At 49.1% G+C, this 13,437-nt stretch overlaps 2 protein-coding genes across 2 annotated transcripts in view; both read left to right on the top strand.

The window, feature by feature from the left end:
- LOC308324254 (uncharacterized protein) overlaps nt 1-13,437 on the top strand; it is a gene marked incomplete at its 5' end in the record, with an annotated part of 110,508 nt that overhangs the window by 79,463 nt on the left and 17,608 nt on the right. The gene's annotated exons all lie outside the window — the stretch shown is intronic.
- LOC308324375 (5-hydroxytryptamine receptor 3A-like) overlaps nt 1-13,437 on the top strand; it is a gene marked incomplete at both ends in the record, with an annotated part of 28,042 nt that overhangs the window by 390 nt on the left and 14,215 nt on the right. Inside the window, 2 exons of the mRNA XM_080776419.1 lie at nt 373-417; nt 8,460-8,569. Of these exons, the coding sequence (XP_080632545.1) occupies nt 373-417; nt 8,460-8,569 (155 nt within the window). The remainder of the gene's footprint in view (nt 1-372; nt 418-8,459; nt 8,570-13,437) is intronic.

Below are 13,437 nucleotides of genomic sequence, written 5' to 3'. Positions count from 1 at the left end.
ATATAGACATTGTGAGGAGGATTTTCCTGGTCCTCACAAGATGAATGGTTGTTTTAGAGTAATACTTATACTTACAATTAGGAAAAGATTCAGACCGTTCAGCGGTTTGTGTTGGAGTCATATCTCGATGTATACATACTGTAGTTGTGTGCCGGTGTCACGCACCGAATATAGTTGATCTACAAGCTCCCAGCGTGTCAAAGTGTGACACAATTATTGTAGATATTGCTATTTTAATTGTCCGACAACGCCACGCGTCAAGTACAAGCACAACTCAGGCTTCCGCGTTAGGGTTCAAAATTTCACCCAAACAGCAATAATGACATCCACACAATTTGTGTTCTCACCTGCATGTGTGTTTGTGTTTGACAGATTGAGAAGACACAAACCTTCATTCCTTTCGTCTGGGCAGTAATGGTGAGTTTTCCCAACACATCGATATTAATTCACCCGTAATTAACACACCGTATAATATTGTACAGCCAGCAACGTGAAGCCTGATTTAAGTCCTTTTCTATCAAGATTCAATGAGAGGCGAGCGTTCAGGCAATTTGGCGAAACTGTCCATGCATTCACAACCGGAGTCGAAATGTATTGCACTTTTTTTTCCGTGTAGAGATCCAAATACAATTTGGCAAAATTAAATTTTAGCCTTTGCATAAGACTGGAAGGTTTTCATGGCTATAGGGCAATTAAGTTCTATGGCAAGTGTGGGGTCTCGAGAGCGACACCCCGCGATGGTAAGTGCGTTGCCAGGGCAACCAGACACGCTGTCAGACAGAAGAAGCCTCGGGCCGTTAGGAACGCCCTCGGCCGTGTGATAGGGAATATATACGTCCCGAATCTCCTCCTCCGCCAGCTGGAGCTGATGGAGCGACCGCACCCAAATCAGCAAGCGGCCACACCCGTCATATAAAAAGGAAGACTCAGTCTACGTCTGACAGCGGCTGGTTCACACACATATGCTCACGGAGGCACGCACGGCACACCGTCGGGGGGTAAGACACACACCCACCTCCACCGAACACACATTCATGTGAATAGCTCTGCATGTCTTAACTGTCATTCTCCTCTCATCACAGGCTTTTAGGAACGGTCCAGGAAATGTCCGAGGGACAGAGACACTCGGACTGTATGAGTAAAATATAGAGACGGGAGTTCCAAGTCCGCATATCGCGCGGCGGGAGGGTGGCAGCCCCGCCACAGTGACAGCGACAAGGACACTACCCAAAATAAGGTCGGAAAGAAACCTATAATTCTTGAGTCTACTATTGAGGCCTGTCTAGCGAACAGGCGCTCATTATATACGCCAGTATATAATATATAGTGCTCTCTTGGAGCTGGAACCCGCTAGGGGAGAAGACCCGCTACAGTTAAAGATAAAGACCGATGACGTCACGAAGCAAGGCAGCGCCGGCACCTCTTATCGTTATTAAAACCACAGCCCTCCAGTGAGGAGCGAGCTATCAGAGACTGTACAAACCTGAGTTGAAATCTAATCTTCTGTTCTCATCCTTCTCCAGGCTGGCGACGACGCCTGTGAAACTTAAATTGTATGGAATATAATTTATGCTGAACCTACGTGGGGTTTATCCTGCATGCATTCTGTATACTTTGCTGCTAAACAAATAAAGAGCCGTTTGAAACTGCTGCAATCCCCTGTTCCGCCTGCTCCTTGACCACTGAGACTCCACAAGTGGTGGAGAAGGTGGGTACATCAGGTCCTAACCACCGCCTACCATGGAAGCAGCAGCAGCCTTAAACGCCCTGGTGAAGAGCAGCACGGACCTCCAGACGTGCATGCGGGAGGTACTGCGCAGACTGGACAGAGACGCACCGGCCACCAGAACACCGGCAGCGGTGCTCACCAAGCAAACACCCGACGACGACATCGAGGCTTTCCTAGAAGTATTCGAACGCTCCGCCACCCGGGAGAGATGGCCACTGGCCGACTGGGGAGGCATTGTAGCGCCCTACCTGTTTGGACCGGCACAACAAGCATGCCGAGACCTCACCGCCAGAGACGCGCTCGACTACGGAAAGCTAAAAGCCGCCATCCTGTCCAGCCTGGGGTACAGCCTTCCCGCCAGAGCACACAGGTTCCACCAGTGGGAGTTCCGCATGGCGCAGCCGGCGCGCACCCAGTTCGCCGACCTGTGCAGACTCACACAGAACTGGCTCACCACAGGAGAAGACGTCCCACTCCTCGATCGAATAGTGGTCGACCGCGGCATGAGAGCCTTGCCCCCCGACGCAAAGAAAATAGCGGTACACGCCTGCCCCACAACCGTTGAAGAGCTAGTCACCCTGGTAGAGAACTATCAGGTGGGCACCCAGATGTTGCAAACATCTAAAAGTGAACCAGCCAAGGCCGACAACCGACCAGGGCCGCCGTCAGACCCAGGCGGCCCCCACGCCCAAACCCCGTACGAACCCACCTTCAGAACGGGGCCAGTCCAGGAGGTGCTATGTCTGTGGGCAGGAAGACCACCTATCCTGGGCGTGCCCAGACCGGGCACGGGACCCAGATGTCTCCATGGCCTCAGCCGCCAGTCTGGTAAGCTCCAGACCGTGCCTACATTCGGGGAGCTCGACCCAGTGCCAAGCAGCCCTGCCGGTCCGGGTGGATGGGACCGACACACATGCCCTGGTGGATTCCGGCAGTGTGGTGACGCTGGTGAGAGGAGACCTGGTAACCAGCGGTGGACCCGAGACGATGCCGGTCAGCTGTGTGCACGGCGACCTACGCCGCTACCCCGTGGCCCATATACACATACAGACCCCCCGAGGCAGCGTGACTGTCCCCGCCGGAGTAGTTCCGGACCTCCCCGTCCCCCTCCTGATCGGCACAGACTGCCCACTCTTCGACAAATACTGGGCACCGGGCCTCCGTCCCCCACAGCAGAAGAAAGGGAGAAGACGCCGTCCCAGACCAGAGACAAAAGGACACCGCGCCTGCCCCGCCCTCGGGGAACCCGCAGCAGAGCCTGCATCACCGGCGACGACCGCCGCCTCCGACGAGACCAGCCCAGGCAAACCCCACACCTCGGAGGAAGAGACCCCACCACTGGACGAGGACCCCTTCGTCAACTTCCCCCAGGTGGAGGGACCGCCCACACGGCTACAAGGAGAGTTTGCCACAGCCCAGTGGACGGACACGAATCTCGCCGGCGCACGGCGAAACCTCACCAGTGTAGAAGGGAAGCAGTGCGATGGGGTGAGTGAAACAAACTTTCCTCATTTTCTAGTACGAAATGGCCTACTTTATCGTGCCGTCAAAGATAAAGTGGGCGCTGTAATTGAGCAATTACTCGTACCTAAATCTCATGTATTACGCGTGTTGTATTTGGCACACTCACACCAGCTAGGCGCTCATTTAGCAGTACAAAAGACATATGATCGCATATTGGCTCGGTTCTACTGGCCGGGAATAAAAAGAGGGGTGGAGGAGTTCTGCAAGTCATGCGAGGAATGCCAACTCACGGCCCCACGGGGGGTCGTGCACAGCCCACTCATTCCCATGCCTATTATCGGTGTCCCGTTCTCGCGCATAGCCATGGATATAGTGGGACCCCTACCCAAGTCGGCGCGCGGGCACCGATATATCCTGGTTATCCTCGATTATGCCACACGATATCCCGAGGCTATACCCCTACGGGTGGCCAATGCAAAAACAGTCTCTCACGAGCTCATGATGCTCTTTAGTAGAGTAGGCTTAGTGGATGAAATTCTGACTGACCAGGGCACATGCTTCGTCTCGCGCATTATCAAAGCACTGTATAGCTGGCTGAAAGTGAAACAAATACGCACCTCGGCCTACCACCCCCAGACAGACGGGTTGGTAGAACGATTTAATCACACGCTGAAGAAAATGTTAAAACGGGTGGCTGAAGAGGACGGACGAGACTGGGACCGCCTCATCCCATATGTCCTGTTTGCCATACGAGAAGTACCCCAGGCATCCACAGGCTTCTCCCCATTTGAGCTCCTGTATGGGAGACAGCCGCGCGGATTATTAGATATCGCCAAAGAGACGTGGGAGAGCCAACCCTCCCCTCTGCGAAGCAGGAACAGCTCTCGAGTGGTTCAGGTCCTACCTGACTGCTCGTGATTACCGAGTAACACTTGGCGATTTCTCCTCCGACACTGTTGAGTTGACGTGCGGTGTCCCCCAGGGCTCTATTTTGGGCCCCATCCTCTTCAATCTTTATATGCTACCACTTGGTTCAGTTATCAGAAAACATAATATACACTTCCACAGCTATGCCGATGATACCCAATTATACATTTCCATATCCCCAGGTGACCTTACCCAAATTGACACCCTCATAAAATGTATTACTGACATAAAAATATGGATGTCAGAAAATTTCCTTCAATTAAATGAAGGAAAAACCGAAATCCTCCTTGTCGGTGCCAAGGCCGAAAGAGACAAATTATCTGCATACCTTAAAACAAAAGCATTTAACACCAAGGACCAGGTGAAAAACCTTGGTGTTATTTTTGACAGTGACCTGAACATGGAGGCTCATATTAGAAACACCACCAAAATATCATTTTACCATCTGAGAAACATTTCCAAAGTCCGACCATTTCTGTCCCAAAATGACACCGAAAAACTCATACACTGTTTCATCACTAGCAGGCTTGACTATTGCAACGCTCTCCTGTCTGGCTTACCCAAAAAATCCATTGGTCGGTTACAACTGGTCCAAAAAGCAGCTGCCCGCGTGCTGACAAAAACCAAACGCAGAGCACACATTACACCAATTTTAAAGTCCCTGCACTGGTTGCCTATACATTTTAGAATAGATTTTAAAATTATTTTACTTGTTTTTAAAACACTAAATGGAAATGCACCTATTTATTTTTCAGAAATGCTTCCTAAATATGTGCCAGGCAGACCACTTCGTTCATCGAGTGCTGGTCTCCTGGAGATACCTGAGACCCCAAAAACAAAAAAATATGGTGAAGCCGCCTTTAGCTACTACGCCCCTGTGCTCTGGAACAGCCTGCCAAGGGATCTACGGTTCTCTGAATCTGTTGACATTTTTAAACGAAATCTTAAAACACACCTTTTTAGCATCGCTTTTACCTCCTAGATCATGTCCTTTTCCTGTGATTAGTCTCTCCTTTTTACTATTGTTTTTATTACTTTATAGTCGATGCTTTCCTGCTTTGTTTTGCTCTTTGTGTGATATGTACATGTGTATATTTGTGTATGTGTATGTGTATTTATATATATACATGTATGTATATGTGTATATATATATATATATATATTATTTTTATTATTATTACTTTTTTTGTTCTTACTGTAAAGCACTTTGAACTGCACTCGCTGCCTGAAAAATGTGCTATATAAATAAAGATTGATTGATTGATTGATTGATCATCGAACATGTAGAAATACTACAGGCGCGCGGCAAGCGCATCTGGCCACTCGTAAGACAGCATATGGCAGACGCACAGGCCGCCCAAAGTAGAGTATATAACAAAGGCGCACAAGTGCGAGAATTCAAGCCAGGGGACCAGGTCCTCGTTCTTGTGCCCACCACAGAATGTAAATTCCTAGCCCGCTGGAAGGGGCCCTATGAGATTGTGAAGAAACTCAGCCCGGTCAACTACCGAGTGGCCCAACCAGGGAGGAGGCGGGGCCATCAGGTATACCATATAAACATTCTGAAAAAGTGGTTTCCGGCGATAACCGTCCCATTACCTGCGCTGTTAACCCGCCTCCCTCCCCAGACCCCGCCAGCTGCTGTAGGAGAGGGTTTGGCCCCTCAGCAGCAACAGGATATCCGAGAGCTCCTAGACCGGAACCGAGATGTCTTCTCCGAACTACCCGGACGCACCGCGGTAGTACAGCACGACATCGATACGACCCCTGGTAAGGTAGTCAGGTTACGGCCGTATAGGATCCCGGAAGCACGTAGGCGGGCCATACAAGAGGAAGTGAAGAAAATGCTCGAACTGGACGTCATAGAAGAGTCACACAGCCCCTGGTCGAGCCCCATAGTTATCGTGCCAAAACCAGATGGAAGCTTACGCTTCTGTAATGATTTTAGGAAACTAAACGAGATATCACAGTTTGACGCTTACCCCATGGCGCGCGTAGACGAACTAATTGAACGGCTAGGCCCCGCTAGACATATCAGTACCTTAGATCTGACTAAAGGATATTGGCAAGTTGGCCTCACAGAGCGAGCCAAACCAAAAACAGCATTTACCACCCCAGACGGGCTGTTCCAATATAAAGTCATGCCCTTCGGGGTACACGGAGCCCCGGCCACCTTTCAACGGTTAATGGACAAGGTCCTTAGACCCCATAGTGCCTATGCGGCAGCATATTTGGACGATGTTATCATCCATAGCGCCACCTGGCGGCAACACCTGGAAAGGTTAGATGCGGTACTGAACGCCCTGCGCCAGGCGGGCCTCGCTGTTAACGCCAAGAAGAGCCGTATCGCCTGGAGCGAAACAGACTATCTAGGCTACACCATTGGACGAGGCTGCATCAAGCCACAAGAGAGAAAAATAGAGAGAATACAAAACTGGCCCCGACCCGCCACAAAAAAACAAGTGAAGTCTTTTCTCGGCCTGGTAGCATATTACCAAAAATTCGTAAAAGATTTCGCCACCATAGCAAGCCCGTTGCACGATCTCACAAAAAAAAGTCTACCCCACCACGTAAGATGGACCGAGGAAACAGAGAGCGCATTTCAAGCGTTGAAAGACGCTCTCTGTGGAAGCCCAGTGTTGATAACGCCTAACTTTAACACCCCTTTCGTCCTCCACACAGACGCATCAAACACAGGAGTGGGCGCTGTCCTGGCCCAGACGCTAGAGGGAGACGAACACCCAGTCACGTTCATAAGTAGAAAGTTGCTCAAACACGAGAGAAACTACTCCACAGTGGAGAAAGAGTGCCTCGCAGTAAAGTGGGCAATCCACCACCTACGTTACTATCTGTGGGGGCGGAGGTTCACCTTAGTAACAGACCACGCGCCACTCAAGTGGATGTCCACAAACAAAGATCGGAACGAGCGGGTCACCCGGTGGTTCCTAGAACTACAGAACTACACATTCACGGTAGAACACCGACCCGGTAAGGACATGCGCCACGCGGATGCGATGTCCCGAATGTATGAAGAAGAGGAGGAAAATAAAGACCCTCGCCGAAGCAAGGATCTTAGGGGGGGAGTGTGTGGGGTCTCGAGAGCGACACCCCGCGATGGTAAGTGCGTTGCCAGGGCAACCAGACACGCTGTCAGACAGAAGAAGCCTCGGGCCGTTAGGAACGCCCTCGGCCGTGTGATAGGGAATATATACGTCCCGAATCTCCTCCTCCGCCAGCTGGAGCTGATGGAGCGACCGCACCCAAATCAGCAAGCGGCCACACCCGTCATATAAAAAGGAAGACTCAGTCTACGTCTGACAGCGGCTGGTTCACACACATATGCTCACGGAGGCACGCACGGCACACCGTCGGGGGGTAAGACACACACCCACCTCCACCGAACACACATTCATGTGAATAGCTCTGCATGTCTTAACTGTCATTCTCCTCTCATCACAGGCTTTTAGGAACGGTCCAGGAAATGTCCGAGGGACAGAGACACTCGGACTGTATGAGTAAAATATAGAGACGGGAGTTCCAAGTCCGCATATCGCGCGGCGGGAGGGTGGCAGCCCCGCCACAGTGACAGCGACAAGGACACTACCCAAAATAAGGTCGGAAAGAAACCTATAATTCTTGAGTCTACTATTGAGGCCTGTCTAGCGAACAGGCGCTCATTATATACGCCAGGGTGGCAAAACGGCTAGTGCTCTCTTGGAGCTGGAACCCGCTAGGGGAGAAGACCCGCTACAGTTAAAGATAAAGACCGATGACGTCACGAAGCAAGGCAGCGCCGGCACCTCTTATCGTTATTAAAACCACAGCCCTCCAGTGAGGAGCGAGCTATCAGAGACTGTACAAACCTGAGTTGAAATCTAATCTTCTGTTCTCATCCTTCTCCAGGCTGGCGACGACGCCTGTGAAACTTAAATTGTATGGAATATAATTTATGCTGAACCTACGTGGGGTTTATCCTGCATGCATTCTGTATACTTTGCTGCTAAACAAATAAAGAGCCGTTTGAAACTGCTGCAATCCCCTGTTCCGCCTGCTCCTTGACCACTGAGACTCCACACAAGTATATAAGTGCTCCGGGCTATTAAGGTGGACTGGTCACATTGCAACAATGAGGATTGATGCTTTGCATTTCTTAGAATCTTGCTGAATAAAATGCTGCCATGCCCGTTTAAATCATATCAGTCACAATGTCAGCGGCCCACATTTTGACATTATGGGTGTGTCTCGTTGTGCATGCATGTCTTCGTCGCCTGAACCTTTTCTCCTTCTTTTGTGTATTGTTTGGCTGGCTTCTGAATGATGTCTTGCTTTCACTGTGTAGACGTGGAACAACGAGTTCATCTCCTGGGACCCCAGTCTGTTCTGTGGAATCACCCAGGTCTCTGTTCCTATAGACATGCTGTGGAGGCCAGACCTGTTCATCTACGAGATGTAAGACAATTGCTGCACGCATGCGCTAGCATGCACGTATATGCACACACACGCTAGAACGCACTGTATACATGCATGCATTTGAGGCTTAATTGGGACTCAAATTAAACTATAGTGCCATTTTTGAGTGAAAGTGGATATTTATTTTGATAACAGATGTAGTCCGTGAAATAGTGGATTAATTCGATATGATTAATCAGCAATGATACTCCAAAATCATAATAAAATGACTCTGGAATATTCAAGCTATTTCAGCGCATCACATCAAAAACGTCTCTCTGTCGGACGTGAGTTGTTGGACCGCTTGAATAAATGAAATGTAATAGAATTCCCTTTTGCATAATAACATTCAGATATACAGTAAATCATGAACCAAATAAACTGCTCCAACAAAATAGATTGTACTATCAAAAGGAGTGTTTATTAATCTCGATTACTGGTTACAATGGCATAAAACCACATAGCAATGAGCGAACACGTCACATGGATTAAAGAAGGCTACAGTAAGCAGCACAAGAATGGAAAAGAGGGTAGGAGGAGGAGAGTAACGCCTCGCAAAGAGAGAGAGGGCGTGTAGGCTTGGTGGGTAGAGTGGCATGAAGGCCTCAGTGTATCATAGTCTATAAAGAGAGCTCTTCTTTACAACTAGACTATATTATACGCCTAAGGTCCCTATCAAACCAAATGTCGTTTTGAGGCTAGATGTTCAATCAGTCCGACCCACCTGATTGTAAATATCAGCCTTCCACGGAGGTCCTCACGCGTTCTGCATTGCCAGGAAAAGTTCACTTGGTCCAGATGCAGCGCGCGAGAATTTACTTTTCTTCTTAAGTTAAAGTGTAACAAGTCATCACTGTCTCAGAGTAAAACTCGCATTAAACTGGTATATTAACAAGGACTGCTCTTAAGTCCTATAATCGCCGTTTAGACTAGGCGGTTGTCCTCAGGCCGACTGCCTGTCTGCTGTCCTGTTGGACCGCCTGCCTGCGCGTAGGCCAGCCGCTCCGGAGAGCTGCGTAAGGGAGCGCATAGGTGGCTGTGTTGTTTGGGCCCGCTTGCATGCGCTCGGCCAGCTGGGTTGATGCGACCACTCAGCAGAGCTATCGCCGTCAAAGAGCGTCGTGTCTTAGTTGACACCACATTATATTGGAAAAGGGGTCTTTTCCCAAAAACTGGTTTAAACCGGTTCTTAAGCTACTAACTTAAAGAACACAGTCAACAGTTCTTCATTAACAGTTTTACCACACGGGGAAAACATCCTGTGGTCATTATTCATTCTTATCTCCGTTGACCATCTCGCCTTACACTCCTCTGAGTGCTAACACAGATGCGCGCGTCGCGCACACACACACACGCACATACACACACACACAATGCACAATGCACACAAATTTTCCCCGTCACAAATCAGTGGTTAGAAAATGAAAAATAGGATCAGCAATCAACAATAAGAATATTACATTTTTCATCAGATGTGCATCTCTGCTGAATAACACATTTATCAGTGGTGTGTGATATGTATCAAATGTCCACACTCGGCGTGCGTGTCTGTTCGTGCGTAGTTGCATGTGCCAAGGTGTGGCGTCAGAGAATCTCCTTGTTAGGGTCAGTATTTGGTCAAAAAGTCAACCTTGTGGTCACTTCAGATAGCGTGACACATTGTCCGGTCTGGGTTTTGTCATACACCTGTACTCAGCAGTGTTAAAACGGGGTCAAACTGAGGGCTACACTTTGCCGTTTCTCCCAATTATACTGACTCAGGAAAAACGGGTTTTTGGTGCCATGTCATCCTTTCATTGTTCAGCACAAATTGTGCCTTGTCAGTTAACACCCCCCTCCTCACGCTACATAATCCCCCCTTAGGACACATGAGGGGGCACGAGACAACGTCCGTGGACCCTCATTTGTCCTATTTCATATCCCGCACTTAACTTGTGACAAGCTGTCAATTTGAGGCCAATGTGTTGTCAATGTTCATGGCTTTCTCTTGGGTGTCCAGTGTAGTATCTGTGGCACAGGGGAGCGGTAGGAAAACAATGCCTGTAATGTTATTTCAGGCGGATGCAGAGTTCCGCTAGTTGCAGAGTAGAATCCAGGATGAACTGGGAGGCATGAGGCAGTGTCTGTAATGTCATTAACCTGGGTGCAGGTCTTCCTCGGCCTGTATCAGCATCCATGGGGAAGGGAGAGAGAGAGAGAGAGCGACAGAGAGCAGGCGACAGTGTATGCAATGTCTTTAGGTGAGGCCAGGTCCCGCTCTGCACGAACAGAGTTCCATGAGAGAGAGAGGGAGAGGGAGCTTTTTCCGAGCACGATCCTTTGCTCCCAGGAGAGGAACGCAACAGTGTCATTTCAGGTGTGTTGCAAGGTTTCCGGTTTGCCCGGAATGATATCCATGATAGAGGAGGAGGAAGCGGTGTCTGTAATGTCATTCAGGTGGGTGTAAGGGTTTTCCCTGAGCACGGCAGGCTCCCAGGGGAAAAACACACAGCAATGTCAATCATGTCATTGCGGGCGGGTCAGAGTCTCATTGACCCCATCATGCACCCAAAACGACATGGTTTCTCCTAAGTCATTTACACTGAGCTCCCTCTTCTATTTGTAAAGTTGTGCTGGTCTAAAGGCTGGCAAACCAGGGTGACAGTGAGAAGAGAAAATGGAACAAGGGCCAGATTAGAAGGAAGGGAATAATACTTTCGTTAAAGGATAACCAGATATAAGGAGCAAAAAGGCCTCAACATCTAATGTAAATAAACATTTAGTCTGGTAAAAATGAAACTTAAATGATAACAAAATATAAGGAGTAAAATGGCTCAAAATCTAATGTAAGTAAACATTTTGTCCGGTAAAAATAAGACTTAAATGATAACAAAATATAAGGAGCAAAATGGCTCAAAAATCTAATGTAAGTAAACAAAAAGAGTAGCTACATTTGTGACAGATTAACGTATCTATTTGTTGGATTTGTTTCACTAGTGAGTTGTAGTTTGCTCATGTCTCACACTGAAGCAGGGTCGAATTAAAAGGTCAACCCTTCATCATAGGAGTCAGTATTCTGTATAGGCATTTTGAGGTAGCTTTCATAGTATAAGAACAAAATAAAAATAATGTAAACAAAGGTTACTAATTACACACTGATTGGTCATCCCGTTTCGGTAGGGGAGGAAGTTTCTTACTGTTTCACGGGAAACAGGATCCTATGTCGCTTAAACTATTTCAGTGAGAAACTCAAATAGACTAGATATAACACGACCAAGCGCTCTACAATGTAGAGCAGCCACAGAGAGGCTTTGGTCTCAGAGTCGGTCAGTTCGGTGATTGTCTGGGGCATGTGTAATTTGATCTGGCCCTGCGAGGCCCTGTCGTCATAGGAAGCTTTCCTGACCTGCATGCTCTTTGCCAAGTTTTCCTGAGAAGATCTGGCAAATGGCCCAAACCAGTCTATCTGGAGGTCTGCATATGGAAACTTAACTCCCCTCTCTTGTGAGGGCGCTATGGGGTTTGGACTTGAAGTTTGGGACTGACAACAAGTCAGACAACCTTTCACATAAACAACCACATCTTGGTGCATTTTGGGCCAATAAGCTATCTGACACAACACATCGCAGGTTGCCTGGGCACCCTGATGTCCAGCAGTTGCGGAGTTGTGGCCAAAGCTTAATAGGATCCCCCTGTGGTGCTGGGGAATGACCACACGCTGTGCAGCATATAAGTCAACAGCATACACCAACAGCCCCCCGCTCAGTGACATGCAGTCCATTGCTAACAGCAGTTGTGCCAGGTACTCTGTGGAGTCCCTGTCTGCGTCAGGGATAGGTGATGGGGTATCACCAGCAAGGAGCGCCATCATGTGGGCTAGGGCTGGGTCAGCCGCCTGTAATGACACTAGATCAAAATGTCTTTCCACAGGGGCCAGTTTACTATAGTCAATCGGGGTTTCGTCGTACAGAGTCAGGGGAACTTTGTATTGCCGCACACACGAGGGCGGGGCACCTGGTTCCATCGGGGTCCGCATCATGTGGATGTCGGTGAACCCGCAATCAAGAGAAACCTTGGCAAAGACAGACTCGTGCTTATACAACACCTGCCGAAAATCTGTGTGGAATTTTGGATCTGCGGTTGCGTCCCCCAGCGCCAGAGTTTGAGTTATTTCTGCGTCGAACTCTGGCAGTGGTGGAGGACCGAGCACGCTTACCCTAGCCAGGGTTGCCGTGCGCTTCTTGTGCGCTGCGGCCGTGCCTTCCTGAGCGATGTTGTATATCAACATGTGCTCCTGATCATCAAATTCCATCCTGCCCACTAAGGGCAGTTGATAGACTATAGAGGTCGCGCCTGAGGGCAACGACGTGGTCACATCAGGGGACCTTTGGTCCCACTGCAGTAACGCAGGGCTTTTGCCCATGACCGGAATTATATAACTGGAATCATAGGAATCAGTGCTGATCAACCAACCCAAGTCTGTTACTTTGCGCAGAGTGACGTCGGCATCCAGCCGGTCGGTCACCAATGGGTCTGTAGACCTTCCTTCCACACCCATCATGGGTGTGTCTTGGGAAGTCAGACTCTGCCGCAACTGGGCATTTCCCCCCTCCAAAGGAGGAGTCCCCGGCGGGGAAGCTGGGGAACTAATGCCCTGTAAGAGAGTTATTTCCAGCTGTGCCTTGAGGAGGTCACTGCTGGTCTGTTTGGCCTTATCAGTTAAATCCTGTACTTGCTGACGAAGTGCTTTGCCTGTCGCAAGTTCCAGCTCAAATAAACGGATTAAATTTCCCAACAAATGTCCAGCTAATTTATCCCGTTCGGCTTCAGTATAGCCTCTGGTTTCAGCATGTAAATTAGCTAGAGTTTGGCCATTCAAGTGGGTCATG

This window comes from Protomyctophum bolini, assembly GCF_963924005.1.
Source record: "Protomyctophum bolini genome assembly, chromosome: 11".
Lineage (NCBI taxonomy): Eukaryota > Metazoa > Chordata > Actinopteri > Myctophiformes > Myctophidae > Protomyctophum > Protomyctophum bolini.
The sequence above is the reverse complement of the archived record's forward strand: the minus strand, read 5'-3'. Positions and strand labels throughout refer to the sequence as shown.